The sequence below is a fragment of the Euleptes europaea genome, chromosome 5 (assembly GCF_029931775.1).
Source record: "Euleptes europaea isolate rEulEur1 chromosome 5, rEulEur1.hap1, whole genome shotgun sequence".
In the NCBI taxonomy this organism is placed as follows: Eukaryota; Metazoa; Chordata; class Lepidosauria; order Squamata; family Sphaerodactylidae; genus Euleptes; species Euleptes europaea.
Window position 1 is genome coordinate 62,743,523 of NC_079316.1, and position 22,938 is coordinate 62,766,460.

The 22,938-nt window shown below is 45.6% G+C and overlaps 1 protein-coding gene across 10 annotated transcripts in view; it reads right to left on the reverse strand.

Annotated features, from left to right (window-relative positions):
- ABLIM1 (actin binding LIM protein 1) overlaps window positions 1-10,502 on the reverse strand; it is a 194,750-nt gene extending 184,248 nt beyond the window's left edge. For all 10 annotated transcript variants that reach the window (XM_056849486.1, XM_056849485.1, XM_056849481.1 and 7 more), the window contains exon 1: window positions 10,377-10,502. In XM_056849486.1, coding sequence (XP_056705464.1) covers window positions 10,377-10,416 — 40 coding nt within the window. In that variant the 5' untranslated portion in view covers window positions 10,417-10,502. The remainder of the gene's footprint in view (window positions 1-10,376) is intronic.
- Between the last annotated feature and the right edge of the window lie 12,436 nt (window positions 10,503-22,938).

Here is a 22,938-nt window from a genome sequence, read left to right on the forward strand (position 1 = left end):
AGAAAAAACTGAAAAGGAGTCGATATCCAGGTGAAAAGCCGAAATAGCGGCTAAATAAACTTTAATGGATGAATTAGATAAACCTTCATCTTTGAGGGTTAACAGATAATCAAACACAGTAGATAACAGGCAAGTAATTGGCGAAACGTCTTTGACCTTAGCCCAATTAGAAAAATGTCTCCATTTAGCGTTATAGGACTGCCATGTGGAGGACTTTAGGGAGTGTAGTAAAACCTTAGCTACCCTGTCAGACCACTGCCCTGGGGCAGCACCCTCCAGGCAGCGAGTTGTAGGTCTGGGGGGAAGTGGGAGGGATCCTTCGGAAGAAGGATGTAGTTCCTTTGCGCAAGTGACATGAGCACTGCGAACCACGACCTCCTGGGCTAAAACGGAGTGACAATGATGGCATCTGTCTTGTCATGGTTCAATCTGGACAGGACCTTTTGAAGTAGAGGGAATGGGGGAAAGAGATAAAAGAGAGCCCCATTCCAAATTGCTTGAAAGGCATCCCCCAGTGAGCCCGGGCTGGCTCCCGCCCTCGAATAAAACCTGTGACACACGCAGTTGAAGTATGTGGCAAAGAGGTCTATTTGTGGGTAACCGCACTGTCAGATTATTTGGTGGAGACAGTTGTTGCTCAAGGTGAACTTGTGCGTCTGATTGGGAAGGCGACTCAGAGCGTCTGCTAACGTGTTGCTCTTGGCTGCGATGTGAATCGCTACGAGAGTAGCGTGGTGAGTTATGGCCCATTCCCAAATGTCGCTGGCCTCTTTGGAGAGCGAAACGGACCCTGTGCAGCCCTGCTTGTTTATATAATACTGGGTGGAGCTGTCTGTAGCAATCTGAATGTGATGTCCGTCCAGGTGCCCTGTGAATGAAGATAGAGCAAGACGGATGGCACGAAGCTCTAACAAATTTATGTGCAACCGGGATTCTAGGTGCGACCATGTACCTCGTAACGTAAGCTTACCACAATGAGCCCCTCATCCAGAAAGGGAAGCATCTGTGAACAGGTGCCTCTCAGGGGAAGGACAATGAAAGGGGATGCCTGAGAGGATATTGTCATCATGTGCCCACCATTGTAGGGAGGAAATGACGTATCTGGGAATAGGTGTTTGTCCTGGGGATCTACATTGAGCCTAAATGCCCGGAGGAACCAATTTTGGAGCAGGCGCATACAGAGGTGTGCATACTCTACCACAGCCATGGTAGAGGCCATGAGGCCTAACTACTGTTGTATATGATAGGCTGTTTGAAAACGTTTCCTAGTGAACCTAGCCACCAGTTTTTGAATGGCGCAACCTCCTTGTACAGGGAGGAAGGCCCTGGCTTGCTCAGCATCCAAACGCGCTCCAATTAAGGTCTGCACTTGTGCAGGGACAGGTTTGGACTTGGAGAAATTAACTAAAAGACCCAGGTTGTTAAGGACTGAAAGGACTAAATCAACTTGAGTGGCCAACTCCGACTGAGATGGACCCACGATTAACCAATCGTCGAGATAGGGAAATATTACACAACCCTTCAGGGCAAGGTGAGCCACCACAACCGCAAGGCACTTAGTAAAGGTCCTGGGGGCCGTAGACAACCCGAATGGTAACACATTGTACTGGTAACATTTTCCGTTACATTCAAATCTCAGGCATTGGCAACACTCTGTGTGAATCGCGATGTGGAAGTAAGCATCATGGAGATCTAGCACTACGAACCACATATGCCTGTCCAGGAGGGGAAGCACTTCCGGGAGCGTGAGCATACGGAATTTTCTGGTCCTAATAAAGGCATTAAGGTCCTGGAGATCCAGGATAGGGCGCTTCCCCCCTTTTTATCCACAAGAAAAAAGCAGGAGTAAAACCCGCGGTTCTGGTCGGAAGGTGGAACCTCTGCAATAGCCCCCTTGGAGAGGAGACTGTCAACCTCTTGAACAAGTAGGTCAGGGGCCGGTGTTGGAGCGCGGCCCATCCGCCTATATGGAGGTAACATATCAAACTCTATGAAGTAACCGACATTTATTATTTTCAGAACCCAGATATCATTGGTAATCGAAAAACAAGCATGGAAAAAAGCAGACAGGCGATCAAGAAAGCAAACGGACACATCTAGTCATGCCTGTTTTGGCTTATTAAAATGGGCCAGAGACCCTCTGGGGCCTTTGCGGACCCTAGGTTTGTTTTGGAACTTCCTTTCGTTTTGAGGGCGAGGAAAGGATGGGCGAAATGACGTTGTGTGAAAGAACCCTGAAAATGGTATGGGTGGGAAGGCTGGTTGGCTTGCCGGCCAAAGTAACGCCACTTAAAGTCAGGAGCCTGAGGGGTAATCCCTAGGGACTTTGCATTTGTTTTATTCTTTTTCAAGCGATCCAGGAAGGTATCCGTTTGGTCGCTGAACAAGGACGTCCCTTCAAACAGAAGGTCCTCGATATGTAATCTAGTATCATAGGGGAGCGCAGATTGACGTAGCCAAGTGTGTCTGCGAATAACTATGGCGGACGCAATGGCTTTACTGGACGAATCCGCCACGTGGTGTGCCGCCGTGAGCTGCTGTCTTGTTAAAGACATGCCTTCTGACTGAATGGCTACCACCGAAGGACGCTGGTCATCAGGAAGGACGGAAATTTGAGGGGATACGTGATCCCAAAGGGAGTATTGATATCTGGCCATGACAGCAAGGAAGTTGGAAATGCGGAGGCCTACCGCACTAGAAGTGTAAATTTTTCTAGCAAGGGTATCCAGTTTACGACCTTCTCTATCCTGCGGAGAGGAATTTGCTCCTGACCTATATTTACCAGGCAAGGCCTCCACTATGACGGAATTAGGTGGAGGGTGCTGATAAAGGAACTCTCCACCTTCCCTGCGAATCTTATAGAGATTCTCTACTCTTTTGGTGGACGAGGGGACTGAGGCAGGCTTGGCCCAGTTGGTACGGACCACTTCAAGAATGCTTTTTATCATGGGGAGGGCCACAGGGCCTACATCAGGGCTATGGAGGATATTCATAATATCATCTATCGGACCTGACTCCTCCGGTTTAAACTCAATTTTAAGAGTCTTCGCCATGCAGATTAGTTGTTCCGCGTATAAGCGAACATCTCCCGTAGGAGAAACCGATTTAGAGTCCCCGACAGTGTCCTCGGGTGAGAGAACTGAAGCGCGGGATTCCTCATCCTCATCCGAACCAGGAGAGAAGGAGGCGTCATGCTCGGAATGATCAGTGTCCCTTGACATGGAAGGAGACCTGGATAGAGGAGGCTTGCGAAGCGGTGCTTGCCTTGGACAGACGGAATCTTTGGATCTGTCATCAGGATGGTGAGACGGCGTGTATCGATGCCGATGAGAGCCCCCGGAAGGCGAGCGTGAACGGGAGCGACGGTGATGACGACGGTCGACAGAAGAACCCGAGTAAACTGATGTAGTCGGGTATCGGCGTTGAGAAACATCCCGGCGCCGACGGGAGGGAGACCGGCTCCTAGAGGAGGAACGGTGCCTCCGAATGACAGGGCTGCGTGAACGAAGTGAACGGCTATGTCCGGTAATTAACTGCTTGGATGATGAACAACGAGTGTGAACATCTGGACCATGTGGGCGAAGTGAACGGCTATATCCGGAGATTGACTGTTTGGATGAAGACCGGCGAGATTGGGAGCGGTGAGAAGTAGATCGGCGCCGACGAGACAAACGGCTCCGACGATGGGGTCGGCTCCGACGAGAAGAACGGCTCCAACGAGAGGGCGACCGGCGTCTGCGGGAGACGGATCGACTCTGACGGGGGGAACGACGTCGAGAAGAGGATCGGCTCTGACGGGTAGGGCGGTGACGGCGTGAAGTAGACCGACGCCGACTGGATCTGGACGAAGCCAGACTTCGAGAATGGCGTCGAGAAGTCGATCAACGCCGAGGCCGTTGACCAGGTTTGAGATGGGACGAACCTTTCGGCGACTCTACTTGGGTCTTTTCGACTGACTGTTGAGAGTCTCGTTGGGTGCTCACAGGAGGGGGTGGCTGAACGGCACCTTCCTGGAGCTCTGCAGATTCTGGCTGAGGCCCCTTATCGCCAGGCTGTGGGGACTTTGTAAGCACCGGAGGCACATCTTTGTAGAGATGAAGGAGGTGCTGTTTGAACTCAGCCGAGCCTTCCTGGGCCCTGCTCGGACACAGAACCGAGGGGGTAGCCAGGGAATGAGGAGGCGAATCTTCAATAGTAATGGGCTGCTGTGCAGCTACTTCGGAGGCGATCGACGCCGAAGGATGAGACGACTTGGCCTAAGATCGGCGTTGAGGAGATGACGAGGGTAATCGGCGTCGAAGAGACTTCGGCGAACGCGAAGGCGATTGGCGCCGAGGTGATCTGGAGCAGGAAGCATGGCGCGAAGAGCCGCGGCCATCTTGGGAATCCGGAGCAGTAAAATTTGCCGGACGAACAATGACCGACGAGGGCTTCTTAGAAGGGCCACCCTTCTTGGGTTTCTTTGTTGGGGGTCCTGCTTCGTATTGTGGCTTACCGGTTGAAGTACCAGGCTCAGCAGATTGACCCCGCGGACACAGAGACTCTTTGTAGAGGTGAGAGAGCAGGCGAGTCGACCGAACCCTCAGGGCCTTGTTGGTGAGTTTGGAGCAACTTTTGCAAGTTGCAGGAATGTGGCCTTCTCCCAAACAAAGGAGACATTTAAGGTGAGGATCAGTCTTCCCCATCTTGGTACCACAAGAGGTACATTTTTTGAAAAGTGGAGCTTTCTTGGGCTCCATGGCTAGAGACGAAGCTAACACGTTCTCTCTCCGTGGCGGCAGAAAGAGAACTGGAGGGAAGAGTGCTCCCTCCCGCTTGGGTCATGTGACCAGTGGGCAAGGAGACTGCATGCCCCAAGGGGAGGGGGAGCACTCTCTTTTTAGATTTTGCTAGAAGCTGACAAATCTTATCCGTGGCTGGCCTGGGACTGCACAGAAGCCACACAGATGAATTATTATTATTATCATTATTATCATTATTATCATTATTATTATTATTCTCTCTATTGGTTCAAGATGACTTACTGTCTTACTAACATCCTGGATTTTTGAGGACTAGAATATGACAAATCTATTTGATACCTTCTAAAATCTTCAAGACAAGAAATTGTATTGACAACAACAAGCAAGAACAACAAACCATGCTATACCATTACAAGAAAAATGAGAGCAACATCTACTTTAGGAAACATAACCAGTCACATTTGGTTGCATTTAGCATGAATGTTCCAGGAATAAATGCAACCTGTTATTTGAATTACAAATTTTGATGGACAAGCCAAGCCAATGGACCTCTTATGCCAAGGCTAACACAGGCATATCCTTTAGTTCAGTGGCATCTAAAGCAGAGTTATGCTTTGCAACTTTGTTTAAGATTGCATTATTAGTGTCCAATGTATCTTGACGCCAAAGACTAATCTTCAGGATAACTGAACCAGTTTCTTGAAAGGCACTAATTAACTAGCACTGGTTTTCTGTCGACAAGGAATTTTTGTGTGTTTGTATGGAAAAGACTTTCTTCCAGTGTGAATGTATGGTAGCAGTCACACTAACTATATTCATCCTCTTTTCTCCTAGATGTATTAATCTCAAAGAGATAATCTGAAAGACTATAATCATCATCAGAACAGATTAACTCTCTACTTCCATATTTTTGCTACTCTTTAACCACCTTTGTTCTATTAACAACCTTGGGTTAAAAGAATGTTACAATAGGCCAGTTTGAGAGTTAGCCTGATTAACCTAAAGGATATTGCTTCTGCCAACTTTGACAGGATGCAGACTGTCCCATTTCAGCCTCACTGCTAAAATCAGATAAAGAAATCAGATAAAATCCCAGATCAGATAAAGAAATTTGAAAAGGATTTTAAAAAACCCTTTGTATTAAAATCTTACTGAGAAACTATGCCATATCTGCATGGTACCATCCTTCCCACTTCTATACCTCACCTTAGAATGCACATGGGGAAATCACTTGTTTAAATTTGTTACCCAATCAAAATCTCCATATATACCAAAGACAACATGATATACCAGAGACAGCACTAGGCTAAAAGCTCTCATTCTGATGTGTATACTTTTCCAAGTGCATATTCTGATGCAGGACATTTCAAACCAAGGAATTCCATGGGTACTGTGTGTGTGTGTGTGGTATAGCCCATAAAAAGAATACACCAGCATGTTTTCATCAAGTCTCCAAACAATGCAAATGCTGAAGCATGTGTTTTGCATGCTTGCACGGGTGAAATATTTTATATCATACATGGATGAAACCTTAAGGGCTGGGGAAGCTGTGTGAATGGCCATTAATAACATTGCAATTAATAACAGACTGGGATTCAGCACACAAGTTATGCCATGCTCGAAGTCTAAGAATATAAGAAGAGCCATGCTGGATAAGACCAAGGCCCATCAAGTCCAGCAGTCTGTTCACACAGTGGCCAACCAGGTGCCTCTAGGAAGCCCCCAAACAAGACGACCGCAGCAGCACCATCCTGCCTGTGTTCCACAGCACCCAAAATAATAGGCATGCTCCTTTAATACTAGACAGACAGAATAGGTATGCGTCTTGACTAGCATTCATTTTGACTAGTAGCCACGGATAGCTCTATCCTCCATGAACATGTCAAATTCCTTCTTAAAGCCTTCCAAGTTGGCAGCCATCACCACATCCTGGGGCAGGGAGTTCCACAATTTAGCTATGAGTTGTGTGAAAAAATGCTTCCTTTTACCTGTTTTGAATCTCTCGCCCTCCAGCTTCAGCAGATGACCCCGTGTTCTAGTATTACGAGAGAGGGAGAAAAGCTTCTCCCTGTCCACTCTCTCCATACCATGCATAATTTTATAGACTTCTATCATGTCTCCCCTAATCCCACATCCTGTATTACTTCACCTGACAAACAACTAACTTGTTAGCTGTTTACAAAATGTTCTGGTTTCTGAACTGTTGTAATACATCAGCACTGCAATCCTAAACAGAGGGGGTTACTGCACTTTGTATTCCCAGCGATGCATTAAGAGTTTGAAGATGTTATAAAAAACATTGCTTTAAAAGGGATTTTGGATACCACGGCTTATAAATGGTTGGAAGACGTCTTCACAGCTAAAGGGGCCAAACAAAGTGCGAACAGTATTTTTTATAACATTTTCAAACACTTAATACATCGCTGGGAATACAAGTGCGGTAACAGCCACTGTTACACCCTTTTAAATGCCCTGAAGTCAGTGGGCTTTGAAGGTTGTCGTTCTGGTTAGGATTATACTGCACAAGAGGCAGTTTGTGCCAAAATAGTTTATTCAGGGCTGTGATGCCTCACACGAATGTTTCAATTTGCAAGTACTAATACTTTCCATACTGGAGAGAGTCAAGATGCACAAATTGTTCCTACATGTTTCACAAAGTCGTGAAAGTATAGTAAATAAACAGCTATTTGTTTAAATCCAGCCCACTCTTTAATTTCTTCTCACCCTTTGGGTGCTCTCCCAGCAGGATGAGATGACCGGTGGAGTTATTTTTAAAATCTAAATCTGAAAACTGAAATCACAGTTACATGTGTCATCTCCATGCGTAAGCTGGACACCTAAACTTTTTCCTTTGTCGGAGGAAACAGCTGGAGAAAATGGTTGGAAATTTCTTTGTGTGTATGTGTGTGCCATCAGGTCACAGGTTTTTCAAGGCAAGAGACATTCAGAGGTAGTTTGCCATTGCCTGCCTCCAAGTCACAACACTGGTATTTCTTGGAGGTTGCCTATCCAAATACTATCCAGGGCCAACCCTGCTTACCTTCTGCTTAGCTGACTAGATCAGGCTAGCCTCTGAGTATCCAGGTCAGGGCTGGAAATTCCTTAGCTCTAGAGAATCTTGCTATTGCTGGGATTGGTCTTGATGGCCCATAGTGGTTGCCTATAGGCTTCTGAGTTATATTCCAGGTGCTGGTTACCTGAGAGCCAGCGTGGTGTAGTGGTTTGGAGTGGTGGACTCTGATCTGGAGAACCAGGTTTGATTCCCCACTCCTCCACATGAGTGGTGGACGCTAATATGGTGAACTGGATTTGTTCTCCCGCTCCTACACATGAAGCCAGCTGAGTGACCTTGGGCTAGTCACACTCTCTCAGCCCCACCTACTTCACAGGGTGTCTGTTGTGGGGAGGGGAAAGGAAGGTGACTGTAAGCCAGTTTGATTCTGCCTTAAGTGGTGGAGAAAGTCAGCATATAAAAAACCAACTCTTTTTCTCTTCTTCCAAGCCATTAATGGCCTAAGTTCTACATATTTATGACAGCATCCCTCTCACAATGCCTTCTTTGTGGCAGCTCCATTCCAAGGATCAATACCTATAGATGGCATCATCTTGTTGGCAGCTCTTCACAGCTACTTCTTATTCCAGAGCATTTTCTGTGACACTTCCTACCCTACTTGTAGAATAGCCTTCCTGAATTTGTCAGGAAGATCCCTGCTTGGTTTTTAAAAAGCTTTGCAAGGCCAAAAACTTTAAATGAACTTTCTTATGAAGAAAGAAATTGGTTTGCAGGCTGCTTCCATGAAATTGGCCTTTGTTTACTATAGTATAATGGGGTTATGGTTTATTGTTTAAAAGCATCAATATTATGAAAGATCTTAAGTCCCGTGTTGGGAGAAAGGTGGGCCAGAAAATTGCCACAAATAAATAAATGTCCATCCCAAATAAATGTCCATCCCAACATAGTTCAGACACACAAAGTTCATATTCAGGGATTCCGTTTAGAACTGTGGACCAGTGTTTCCTTGAAGAACTCATGGGGCATCAGCATTGCATTGGAAAATGGTGGTAGTGTCTAAGGGTTAAAAAAAAAAGGATCTACCCCAATTGCAAAAATCAGTTGATTTCTCTGGTTTGTTTTATATCCCAAGTGTTTTTGTTTACAGGGGAGGGAAACAAAGGGGTGAGTGGCTGTATTTTGGGGACATGTAGGCGACAATGTCCTACAGGAAAGAGTTGCAGAGGCAATTTTCTGTGCAATCTGGCAGAAGAACTGCAACTGGGGAGGGATTTCACCACAGGTCAACCACCTCTGAAGTTAAAGTTCAAGGTTTATAAGAGATGGCTCCCCAACATAAGAGAATGCAGCATTACTCTGAACACCAGGTGTTTTTTACCATCACAAAATTCTGATCCCACTCCTCCCACTACATGAACTCATATTCAGACTAGAATGTGGCACATGAGGAACCTACGAGTGAGAAAAGCACACCACACCAAAGATGCCTCTAGGGAACAAAGTCACTAAACTGCACCCAGAAGGCCAAACCCAAGGAATCATGTTCAATTTACCAAGGACTATGAATGATACAACACATCTCTAGTTTTGTGGGCGGCAGGACTCTCCATCCCAAATTGCATGGCTCAGAAGATAGCATCTGGAAAAAGGGGGGATCCAAAACTTGTACACAGATCTATGGGGGGAAATTAGGCTTTTTCTCATTACGCTGATGTTACTCTGTGCATGATTCAAAGCTTGAAGAAGTTATCTAGGTTACATCATATCACCAAATCTCTTCCCAAACTAGCTTTCTTTCGCAACTTATAAAGGGAGTAGGTGCATCATTAACAAGTAAATACATGCAAGCATTTTATATCATGCACAAATGAGTAATGTGCTTAATCTCTGAGCCAAAGGGGGAAAGGGAGAAGGTCAGAAGCACCTGTTCACAATCTGCCCAGATACCAATCTACAAAATCTGCCCAAAGCTATTTCATAGGAAGATACTATTATAGGACAAGAGCATGATATCCCTGAGGTAAGCATTTATCTGGGCCCATTTATTCCACTTCTGATCTTTCCATCCTCATCCTAAAAGGAAACTCACCAAAATGGCATGCCTGGAAACTGAAGTTTCTAACACAGCTACATTTGCAGAACAGTGAGAATGATTCTACGTTTTTTGCCAGTTCACAGATTAGCATCAGTGCATCTTGGAAAATTCTGTATTTTGTTCAGCAACAGCCAGTTCAAAACAAAAATGCGTCAAGTCATCTACTCTCTGTTTCAGTCGCTTAACAACTGCAAGAAGATATGGATCAGAGGACACACAAGGTACTGGGAGTAATTTAACAATCACTGCACTTAAAGTGCCTTCCTTCCTGATACTGAGTCCATAACGTAATACAAACCAGATCTGCATTTCAAAAACAAGAACACTTTGTACTTGGTACAGCCAAACTGAACTCATTCCACAAATATAACAACTCCAATCAGACATATGCCTCATTCGGTCCAAGAGTATTTTCCTAATCTGCTTCCTGCTTGAATTAAAAAAACAACACACACACATCCTGTCCACTGTTTAAACTATACTTTATCGAGACACATGTAAATAGCAGGGTTGGCTCAGGACAGACCTTGGCTGCTTCCAGGGCTGCGGTGTATTTGTAATGCCATTTCTGTTCTCCAGCAGCAACTGTCTCCAGAGTCCAGGAAAATCTACAGCTTCTCAGCGTACGAGAAAGGAACAGCTAGTCCTTCGGAGAGGCTGTTTCCCCTCTGGTTCTTTCCCTCTCGCACTTCTCGAGCTGCTCGGCTCCAGGAGGAGTGGCCATGTGAAGCAGGGTGTGCCAGCAGTCCCAAGTAACAGTTAAAACAAATAGCTAGGATTTCCCTTTCACAAATCTACTGAGTCATCCTGCCTGCTGGTGCAGAGCACCTTTGCAAGCAGTTAACGTTTGCCAGCTCGCATACAAACAATCCCCAAAGACAGATGAACAAATCAGAAACCCTGGGCTGTAGCTACCAATGCATAAGGCACATTATTGGCACTGCTGATAAAGGAGCTTCCCCAAGTCAGGCAAGGCGAATCCTGACTATTTGGTCAAGATAATTACCCTTTTGAGCTAAGGGTATCGTCTACCGCAATCACTATAGGTCTGTGCCATAGCACTGCATGTGCATACATGTGAAATGTACACAAACATACCATCCTGCATCTCATCAATAGTCTACTCACTGATCATAGCTCCATTTCTGGAAGGAAAATTAATATGAATGAATGAAAAGTTCTGAATGTTTTCCCTTCCCTATCAAACCAATTCACTCTATGCCTAAATTCACAATTCTGGCAACTAGGGGTTGCCAGCTCCCCACCTCCCGGCCACCAGCAGGGGATGGGGCAACAAAATAATGGCAGCAATTAAAGGGAGCCGAAAAGCGGATCCCGAATAATGCAGATTTGTTCCAGTATTATTTGGGGCCGCTTTGGCCCTGCCACCATTTCTCCCCTCCCTCCTCCAGCATTCAGTTTGCCGCTGCCTGCAGCCTCCAAAGTCCACAGGGACTTCAGAGGCAGCAAACTGTGCAGTTCTGCGCCATGTATTTTTTGGGTTCAGGTTCAATAAACCCGAAAATTTTCAACTATTTGAAAAAAGAAAGCCAATATAAAGATTTGGCTTTTTAAAAATTATTTTTCAAAATTTTCTGGGTTTATCAAACTTAAACCGGGGAAATACCAGGGGGAAAATAGCACACAGCCTTAGTAACCACTTCTGTGAGAAACTGATAAAACCCTCCCTCTCCAGAGCTCTGGGTGCATTTCCCTGAAACTGGTTAGCAGGGTGGCTGCTGCCAATGGGATATGTGCCCTCATGCTGGGGAAGTATGAGCAAGTGTGACAGCAGTCCACAGCCCAGCAAAGGGGTGCTCCAGCTGATCCTCCCACTACTGGGAACCCCCAGTTTTGCGGCACAAATGCATTAATAAATTCACTTTAGTGGCTGCTACTAACAATATTTGGGCAGGGATCTTATTATTTCTATGATCTGAACAACATCTTGCACTCCAAGTGAAAGAGTGGTAGCGTCTTCTCAACACCTAGAGACACCTCAAAGCAATCCCTTAGGAAAGAACAAATGAAATGAAATGCTTGAGGAAGGGAAGCAGTATGTTGTTATGGAAACATCTGTTCACGTGCTTGGGTTGTGAGGATGCCACCTTAAGAGAGCTGCTAATATTCCTCTTCAGTTTCATTACAGCGCCAGGATGATGCATAGAGATCAGTTCACCTGGAGAAAATGGCTGCTTTGGCAATTGGACTCTATGGCATTGAAGTCCCTCCCCTCTCCAAACCCCGCCCTCCCCAGGCTCTGCCCCAAAAAACCCCCTCAGGTAGCGAAGAGGGACCTGGCAACCCTAATGATGCAGAAGTAAATACATGCCAGCACAAGGACTAAGGCAGCCAAATGGGAAATGGCAAGGCTATTAAAGTCAGTTTCTTAAGATTCCAGCTCTCCAGGCAGTACATAGACAGGATAATATACATGGGAGCGAGTAAATATGGGAGCTCAGTCTGCTTCCAGGCACAATTCAAAGTGCAAACACCTTGAGGACAGGGTAGCTGAATGTAGACTCCCCCAATAAAGACCTCAGCCTGAGACCCTGGAGAGTTGCTGCTGGTCTGAGTAGACAATACTGACTTCGATGGACCAAGGGTCTGATTCAGGTAGCTTCATGTGTAATACTGTCCAGCCAAGGGGTGTGCACTTCAAAAAATTCCATATTAATTTTATTTCACATTTTGGGGGAGGCATGTTTATTGTTACCTTGAATTTTGGGGAGTGTTGTTACTGGTTGGGGGTTCTATTGTGGGTACATTTTAAGATTCTGGAATTTCAGTATCATTATTTTTGCCCCCCAACCCACCCACAGAGACAGTTAGGAGACAGAAAGGAAGCCTCCTCTGGCAAGCAGCCGTCTGGCAGTGCCGGGGCCCTTCAAAATATACAGAGCCGTTATGGCTGATAGAGAGACCAGGTCTACTACCCAGAGGAAATAATGGGCCATTATTTCCTTTGGGCAGTAGACCTAGCCTGCTAGACCAGGTCTGCCCTCACCGCCCCCCAGTGCTGGCAACATGTAGTAACTTTAAAATTTAAAGGGCCATTATTTTCAGTAGTGGTAGATCTGGCCTGGGTTGGGTTGGGCTTACAAGGCCAGGTCTTCTCATGGAAAACAACTGCTGTTTACAGTTTAAAGAAACTATTCACTGCGGAATGGCTAAGAGCCAGGACACATTTCTTCTCTCTCCATCCTCCCTCTCCTGTACTTCCTTGAAACCCAACACACCCCTGAAATTTTGAGAGATAAATTGTTACTCCCAGAAATTCAAGACCATGTTGGGTCATTTTGGATATCTCTGAACTGACCTCAAACAGTCAGTTTCAGGTTTCATACCTCTAGTCCAGCCCACCAGTTAAGATCAGTCTCCCAACCTCCACTCTCTGTGCTCCCCATTTCTAGAGGTGAGGCAGATAGCAATGCAAGACTGGGCCTTTTCAGTGGTGGCATCTCTCCTTTGGAACGCACTCCCCTTTGAAGCTTGCCTGGCCATACTGTCTTTTAGGCACCAGGCCAAAGTATATCTTTTTACCCGGGCGTTTAACTAAGAGATTCTATCTTTCTAAGCATTTTATGTTATGTTTCCTTCCTGCCTGAGGACGAACCTCGTTCCTAAAGAACTTGTCCTAGATATTTAAGTTTTTACACGGTCACATGCTTCAACCTTCTACCTTTTATTCTGTAAAAAAATTTTTTTGCTACTTCAGGGCACTACATTTTATTTAACCTCATTGCAGGCTATTACTTCATTTCTTAAAATCAGGAGATGATGGGGTCCAAACCTGTCTATAAGTCATACCTTTAAAGCTGGAAAGCTGTCTTAAGATGGTTGTGATTTCTCAGTTATAGTTATGATTTCTCAGTTTTTTCTCAGTTATGATTTCTCAGCAGTGAGAAGAAACTACTTTGAATGTGCTCACAGGCTCTTCTTTCTCTTCCTATGTTCCTAGCTCAAATCAACCTCTAGTCCAAGATCCAGTTGTATTGGTCTGAAATGTCTGGGTCACTCTAAAAAGTAAAATCTGATGCAACTCTTTTCTCAGCTGCTGCTTTCTTTTAATCACCAAAAGCACTTAGCACTCGTTACTGAAGTAATCCTTATGAACTTGCACCCCAGGTCATGTGGATATATATGCACACCCGATTCCCCTGGCACGGAGGTGAAATCACCCCATTTAATGGATTAAACTAAGCAAAAGTGCTGAGTACATGGAGTTACTCAACACTGCTGGAGGGGAGAACAAACTGGAAAAGAAAGATGAACAGAAGAACTGAATACTCAAAAGTGTTTCATTTCATTCCAATGCGAGAAATTCAATGGATAACATCTGCATAGAAAATTAAGCCATGCTCTGAGCAGGAAATTCTTTCTTCTTGTGCAGGGAAGGATACACTCTCTTCTGTATTATGGTTTCCAATATTCCAGGTCAAACCCCAACAATGAAAGTAGGCTCTGAGTCAAATAAAGTCCCAAATGGCAGAACAGAGGAGCAGAGTAGAATAGAATCAGAATGGAATCAAATCAGAGACCTGTAAAATCCCTGGGTATGCACTTAATCCTCCCAAAAGAAGGCCTGTTCCATCACTGAAGGGTACTGGTTCCGTGTAAGCATCCTTAAGTTAATTACAGAAGAAGTTGCCCAGTACATTGGGACACTGGTCATCTGTATTTGAAATAAGTACTTAAGGCAGGGGTGGGGAACCTCAGGACATTTTTTGTGGCCCTCGGGAGCTCTAGGAACGCTGCTGTGGAGGCGGGGCGCAGGGTGGCCCACCCTGAGGGTGTTCCTGGGGCCATGGCTTACCACGCCCTTGTAGCGCCCTTTGGACCTCCTCTCACCGAATGTTGGTTGTTGGTCGGCGAGAGGGGTGGACTCTTCCCCCAAGGCTGCCCCCTACAGCTGCGGCGTGCAGGAACGCTGCGGCACATTGTAAGCCCCTCTCGCTGCCTGTTGAGCAGCGGGGGGGCGGGGAGAGGCCGGCGGCTCCCGGCGGCAGAGCATGCATGCGGGAGCCGATTGGGCTGGGGGGGGGGGCTTTTATGGACTCGGGGGGGGGAGTGCACGGAGACTGGGGCCCGGTTGCTTGGTGCTCCGTGCGCCGCCGTGTGTGTGTGTGTGGGCGGGAGAGGTGGGGTGGCTGGGGCCCGGTCGCACAGGTAGGCATGCGCGGGGGTGTGTGTGTGTGTGGGAGGCTTTTCTCTCTTTTCTTCCTCTTTTTCTGTCACTCTTTCTCCTTTCTCTCCTTCTCTTTCACCTTCTTTTTCTGTCTCTTTCTTTGTCTCCCTCCGTCCTTTTCTTTCTTTCTCCCCCTCTCTCCATTTCTTTCTCCCTTTCTCTCTCTTTCTCCCTCCCTCCCTTTTCCTCTTTCTCTGTTTTCCTTCCTCCCTTGCCAATCGACTGTGGGCTGCGCCCCCCTGGCGCCTCGTTTTCTGGGGCCCACGGCTGGCTGCCCTCCCACCTGGGAGGGGGGAGTGGGGGCGCCCTGCAGGCCTTCTCTGAGTGGCCTCCCCTGGGGTTGCCAACATCCAGGTGGTGACTGGAGACCTGGCAACCCTAGCCTCTCCCCCCCCACTGGGAGATCTACACCTGGTATGGCCCCCGAAAGATGTTATAAATGTGCAAATGGCCCTTGGCAGGAAAAAGGTTCCCCACCCCTGACTTAAGGCAAGACTGCATAATATGTCTTCTACAGGGATACTGGCAACCAAACAGCAAACTTTCCAACACTACCACCAAGCCATTATTATTAGAATTACCATATGGTGCTACCATCATATTTTGTGGTTCATCGCTCATAGATCACATGGTTGGTGGTCTCTAACGCAAGCATAAAGACTACCATACTGTAAGTTGATTTTATCTAAGCATTTCAAGGCCAGGCCGGAATCATATTTGACCACAGATGGTCCTCTAGTTTCATTCCCTGAGTTTACTGGCTGCAGAAGTTAGAGACTGTGATGCCCCCACAAGCAGGGGTCCCAAACCCCCTGGGATATACTATGGTGTATCTACATGGTGAATAATAAATCACCACTCAAAAGGTGCTGAGGTTGCCCATTTTATTGATAAGATCAGTTCCAATTAGAAGTTTCCAAGGTTAAGAGTCACCCTGCAACCTAGCTGGTTTCTCCCTGATTACTTCCATCTGGTTTCACCCAGGTTCTTAGGACTGCTTACCTTCTGAGGGCCTTTGCCTCGGGAATCAGCCCTGGTTGTCCTTCCTCCTTTCTGCTCCTGCCTTGCCCTCACTAACCCCCAGGGTGTCTCCTTCTGCCCTGTTACAGCACTACTGGTGGCATGCATAGGGCAGTGACCATGTTCCACCCCTTCTCCCCCATGTTGGGGTGCCAAGGGATGTGACAGAGACTGAGGGCCAAACTAGATGAGACATCGTCTCTGAGTTTGCCCCAGGGACATGCCACCATTTTGTAGACGAGTTCCCACCAGGAACAACACCACAGTGGCCTAATTCTGATCAGGGGGGAGGAAGAGCCCCTGACCTCCACCTCCCAACCAGCATTGCTTCTTGCTTCCTCTGCTGCATGTGTGGACAAGACCTATGAAGAGTTAGAGTTGGACAAAATATTTCCATTACTGGGAAGCCACTTTATGCCAAACCACTCAATTAAGTATGGTGATATAATGGATTAATTAGACCATATCCTGCATCTGGCCAAAATTTTCTATACTGAACTTCATTGATGTCACCAATGAACCTGGGTTTAAGTGTTCATATTTCTTTTCTCTTTCCATTTAACATATTGTAATCAGCAGATGGGAATGGACACTTTTATATATTCACCAGCAAATACTTCTTTCACACTAAGCAATAACCTGCTACTTAGTTCAAGCTATTTTCATACCCTCAAGGAACTTTATCTTAGATTTTAAAGGAAAAAAGGATTATCGAAATAATTTTGTCTCCTTTACAAAGTCCTTCATTCATTATTTTTTATCTCTTTGGGAAAGAGGAAGTCAGGTGCACTGATGAAAGATCACACACAGAAAATATTGCCATGCTAGTGAATGAAAGAAAGCCTTTCACATTCATGAAGAGCATGTTCTGTTGTATTTTGTACAAGGCAAGAACAAACTGCATATCTCTTCAGCTATCTAAAAGAAAGAACAATAAGTATACAAATCCTGCTGGGATTTGTTTTTAAGTCAAGGTTACAGATAATGTACAGTATTGCCAAAACCTTAAACCAGTGAACATATCCTCCCCAATGAAAAGCCCTTCTGTTCATGTGAACAAGGGGGCTGAGCATACCACATGGGTTATGAGTTCTTTAAGCCTCCAAGATTGATAGCAAGGTGGTTTATAATCTTTCTTTATGCTTTGCCACAGATCGACACAGCTGGCAAACCTGACAAGTACTAACTGCTTTCCTTTGACCTGGCACCAAAGAAAGGGATCAGAAACGGATTTTTTTTAAAAAGCAGATAAAACATTTGGCAGCATGAGCCATATGATAGAAGATTTGCTGCCAAGAAAAATGGGGAAAGTCTATATATATCTATAGATAGATATATACAGAGAGATATTTTAAACCTTCTCATTAAAGTAACTGGTGCATATTGCACTTCTACTGCTGACCGCTTCCTGGTGAAGCCTTTTGAAAAGAAAGTGGTTCAGGGAATTAATCAGGATTGTTAATTCCAAAATGAAAGCAAATTTACCGGATGATAACTAATACAATGCCCTGACCTGGATGGCCCAGGCTAGCCTGATCTCGTCAGATCTCAGAAGCTAAGCAGGGTCAGCCCTGGTTAGTATTTGGATGGGAAACCAACAAGGAACACCAGGGTTGCTGTGCAGAGGAAGGCACTGGCAAACCACCTCTGTTAGTCTCTTGCCATGAAAACCCCAAAAAGGGGTCGCCATAAGTCGGCTGCGACTTGAAGGCACTTTACTCACACACAACTAATACAATAACTGGACATCAACTGTCCGCAGAAGTACATTAAAGCTTACGGGAGCCCAGGTTGCCTCTATGCCATCATTTTCCGTAGGTAGTTCCCAGGTGCCTGCTAATGGCAGGGTATCTCCCACCAATTCCTGCCAACACTCACCTGTTTGGGGGGGGGAGTGTTTGGCACACATGTGATGCTGTCACTTCTGGCGCGACACAGAAGCACCGGCATTGCACTGGGGGGCCTCTATCACTCTCCCCAAAACTCTATGGAAACCAAAGAGTTTTGCGGGAAATTGCTAGAGCATCCCCCGGTGAGATGCTGGCATTTCTGCATTGTGGCAGAAGTGATGTCATCGCACACGCCAATCACCGTCACCTGTACCCACACACCCCCAGGTGTCCTACTAATTGCCAGGAGGGACCTGGCAACCCTATTTGTAGGTCAAATGCAGAAGGACAGAACACAGTTGCTACTTCAGGCAAGCACTCAGGCATCGTTCAAGCCAATACCATTCTGACTCATTGTTAGCCCCATCTCCTAAATCCAAGGCTGGAAGAAATGCAACACAGGACTAAATCAATAGGTGTCAAGGGGGAAACCGCAAAGGAATAGATGGAAATAAATTTAGGGTATGACTTGGACTTAGGGTTGCTAGCCTCCAGGTGGTGGCTGTAGATATCTCGCTATTACAACTGATTTCCAGGCAACAGAGATCAGTACACCTGGAGAAAATGGCTGATGTGGAAGGTGGACTCTATGGCATTATATTATACTGAAGTTCTTCCCCTCCCCAAACTCTGCCTTCCTCAGGCTCCACCCCCAAAATCTCCAAGTATTTCCCAAGCCGGAGCTGGCAATCCTACTTGGACTCCATTCCTACCATAAGAAATACTAGGCTAAGCCAGCATGAATTCCTCATTAAAAACAAAAGCACAAAAAGTACTACTTGAACTCGAAGGGAAGTTTGCCATCCAACTAGCACAAGAACGGAAAACAGAATGTGTAAGATTCATGTTTATACAAAACAGACACTGCAGAAATAACAAGCAGATTTTTTTTCTTAGTTAGCGCTATGGGAGATCACCATGAGTAAGAGTCCCCCAACAAGTATTTCCTTGATAAGAAATGAGCTAACAAATTACTTTGGTGACATGACCAGACACTCAGGCCTAGGCTGTGCCAAACTGTATGTGGCGGTGGTAGACCTGTACCTTTCATCAAGGGTCTGACCTAATCCCATGAAACATTGTTTGTGGGGGGGGGGAGGGGGAAGGATGGAGGTAGGTGCGATTTAAAGCGCAAAGGAGATGCACAAGCAAATGGTGTTGGTACTGAACCCTCCCTCTACCCACCATTTCCTCCCAAACACAAGTTAGTCTCCCATGGTCAGGTTTCTCCCAAGCCAGGCTACAATACTAGCTATAATCGTTGCAGGGGGGAGAAAGTTATGATCAGAAAAAGTTGCCGATAGAGGGAAGGGTTTAACATTGCACAGTTTTTACATTTTAAATTGCATACATACACACACACAGGTTTATGCAACAGAGGGAACAGTCTACATTTAAAGACACAGTTCTGTCACTGTGGCGTTCAGTGTGACCCCTGTTGCATATAGCGAGGAGAGTACATATCCCTTAGGCTTGATCCTACACCCCAAAATATGGATATGCATGAATCAGCCTTGCTTCCACACATTTGTGCTTATGGCCAGCATCTATAAATACTGCACTGGACTGCCTCCTAAGCAACAAAATACTAGATCTGAAATAGCCACAGGTACAAACGCTAATCAAGACAGAGCTGTGTTTACTGTTTAGTACCAAGTCAAGGGGTCGCTTTGTATATTACTGACCCTGTGCAGAAGCCAACACATTTTGGTTTTAGCACTATGTTTACAAATCTCTTAACTGAGTGTTTCAACTAACGATGTGTTCCGGTTCTGGAAAAAGAAAGATTATTTTGAGATGTTCCATGAAGACATCCTCGTTTTTCCAGTCCTTTATGCTGTGACCTCCGTGCCATTTGTTTCAAGTTCCTCGGAACTTCTTTTGTCTTCACTACACAATCGAAGCCTACAAGGGATGCAGCCGTGAATGTGGTGATATCATGGTGCCGTAGAGCCAATCATAGACATGGCTATAGCGAGAACAAACATTGTCCTCATAGGCTCACTGAAATGTGCATTCAAGCACATACCCATACTCACATTTGCATCCAAATGTGCATATGGGCCAGTGTATTCCCATGTCATGCGCTTTTGCTGTTACAACAATTAAAATTTAAAATTAACCTCTACAAATATAACTAATCCACCTATCCAAAAAGTCATACTATAGACCATTCAATACATGTCTTGAAACCCAGGATATGTCTGAACAAGTCTCCTTTCCTGTCATTCCTATTTGACCCTTATTATTAGGGTTGTCAGGTCCCTCTTCGCCACCTGCGGGAGGTTTTGGGGGCGGAGCCTGAGGAGGGCGGGGTTTGGGGATGAAAGGGACATCAATGCCATAGAGTTCAATTGCCAAAGCAGCCATTTTTCTCCAGGTGAACTGATCTCTATCAGCTGGAGATCAGCTGCAATAGCAAAAGATCTCCAGCTACTACCTGGAGGTTGGCAACCCTGCTTATTATGCCAGTAGTAACTGTCACATGATCTCAAAAATTCCCACTTCCCTTCATAATTATGAAGTGTTGATTGGATTGAGAAATTTCTTTCTAAGGTTACCTGTGCACTTTATGTGTACCAAAAAATAGGATAGATGATAAGATGCATTTATGGGTACAGCCTAGCAGCCAGAATTACACAAGGCCCAGAAGGATTTTTGATCTTAGCATATGCACAAAGAAAACCTAAATTTCTATGCAAAAAAAAAAGTCTTGGATGCAAGCAAAAATCATTTTTAATGGGGGCGGGACACACAGGTGAATGGCCAGTATAGGAAGAGGAGGAAGAAGAGGAAAAGGAAGAAGAAGAGGACGAGGATGAGGAAGAAGAAAGAGTTGGTTTTTATATGCCGACTTTCTCTACCACTTAAGGAAGAATCAACCGGCTTACAATCGCCTTCCCTTCCCCCTCCCACAACAGGCACCCTGTGACTAGCCCAAGGTCACCCAGCTGGCTTCATGTGTAGGAGTGGGGAAACAAATCCCATTCACCAGATTAGCCTCCACAGCTCATGTGTAGAAGTAGGGAATCAAACCCAGTTCTCCAGATCAGAGTTCACCGCTCCAAACCACCACTCTTAACCACTACACCATGTTTGTTTGTTTTACTTGAAAGTAATTGGTTTGTTTTCTAAACCAAGGTGAGGAGTTGTGATACAGACGTTCATATGATGAAACCAAAGCAGAGTGCTAGCTCAGGACAGTAGAAACAAGGGATGGGATAGACAGTGGAAAATATATGAAAAAATAGCTGCCAGCTCCAGGTTGGAAAATACCTGGAGATTTGAGGGCAGGATTTGAAGAGGGGAGGGACCTCTGTAGGGTATAATGCCATACAGTCCACCCTCCAGAGCAGCCATTTTCTCCTGGGGAACTGATCTATGTCACCTGGAGATCAGTTGTAATTCTGGGAGATCGCCAGACCCCACCTGGAGGCTGGCAGCCCTACAAGTTCTGCAAGTTTTTACACAGAGCTCAGTGAAATGAAAAATTGGCTCAAGCCGCAGAGCAAACACATTTCATCCCTTCCTACAAGGCGCCCCTCCCTTGTAGACCTCTTTTTTTGTGAAAACATGAATAAAACTGGTTTACCACCCAGGCTGCTGTGGAGATCAATGAGATAATCACGAACAAATTGGCATTGTAAAGACTCTATCAACTTTTGCCAAAAAAAAAAAGCTTCTGCAAATACCTGTCACTGAAAATGGCATTGCAATGAACACATCTTGCTCCTAGAAATTAAGCATGCGTTGAGTGTCCTGCCTGAAACAGATACAGCACTCCGTGAGAACAACCTGAAATTGCCATGGAATAGCTTTGAGCACCCATATGGAAAAGTAATCTTGATTGGATTAATTTAGAAATGCTGTGCTGGTGAACTATATCGGTGCTACAAGGCCATCTTATTTATCCTGCCCTTTGGCTGGGCTCTGTTGTGTTGTTTTATTACAGTTTTCATTAGGACTGAAAGCATTAAGTACATATGGGTTATGCAGGACAAATTCCTTTTTTATTGCAGCAGGGATTAAACCAGGCAAGGTAACAGAGGGCAGTGGCTAAGCTTCCAAGAGCCGAGCCTATGAGACAAAAAAGGAGATGAAGCCCAGCATCCTCCGAAACTCTCTTGAGTTTGTTTCATCCACTGGAACAGTATCTACTTAGAAAAATCTTCATACTTGAAGTAGCTCTTAAAACAAAAATGTTCAAATTCATATAACTTTTGACAACCATGGGCAGAATCCAAAGGACTGTGTGTATTTATGAGTACACATTAATACTGCAATCTAAGATAGAGGTTGTTTCACTGTGGCCACCAAGACCTAGCTGTGGACTGGATAGGCATTTGTCTGAACCAGCGGTGCCCATGGGTACCACGTCGTCCCCCACGAACACCTTTCCTGGCAGCCACCAAGGGTTTTAAGAAATGGGTAGGCCCAGGTGTGGCTTTTACCCAGCAAGGCTTCTGATTGGCCACTGGAAAACTGACTGACTGGGCAGATTTAAAAAAACGTTTTGGCAGGAGCTGCCACCACAACACAAAAATATTAACTGTGTGGCTGAAGGTGAGGGTCAGCTGCCATTTAATTGCTGGCTCCGCCTCCTGTGGCAGCCATTTCGTAGCTGTGCCTCCCACACTGTGTCAAAATTCAAAAGGCTCAAAAAGGTTGGGGACCCCTAAACACAGGTGTCCACAGCAGATCTATTTAGGTTATGCCTACTTAAGTATCAGATCTGGTTTGTTTCTCCTACAGTTATCTGCCCTTTCTTTTTTGATTGAAAAGAGACTTAGGCTGCAATCCTGAGAACACTTTCTTGGGAGTACGCCCCATTGAATAAAATGGAACTTACTTCTGAGTTGACCTGCTTAGGCCTGCTCTCTAATATACCTTCAAATGTCTATCGTTTTTGATATGTAGCTTCTTGTTGTTTGGCACCCAATATGGGGCATCATCTACAGATGTATCTTCCAAGGGAGTACAAGTTACCTGTT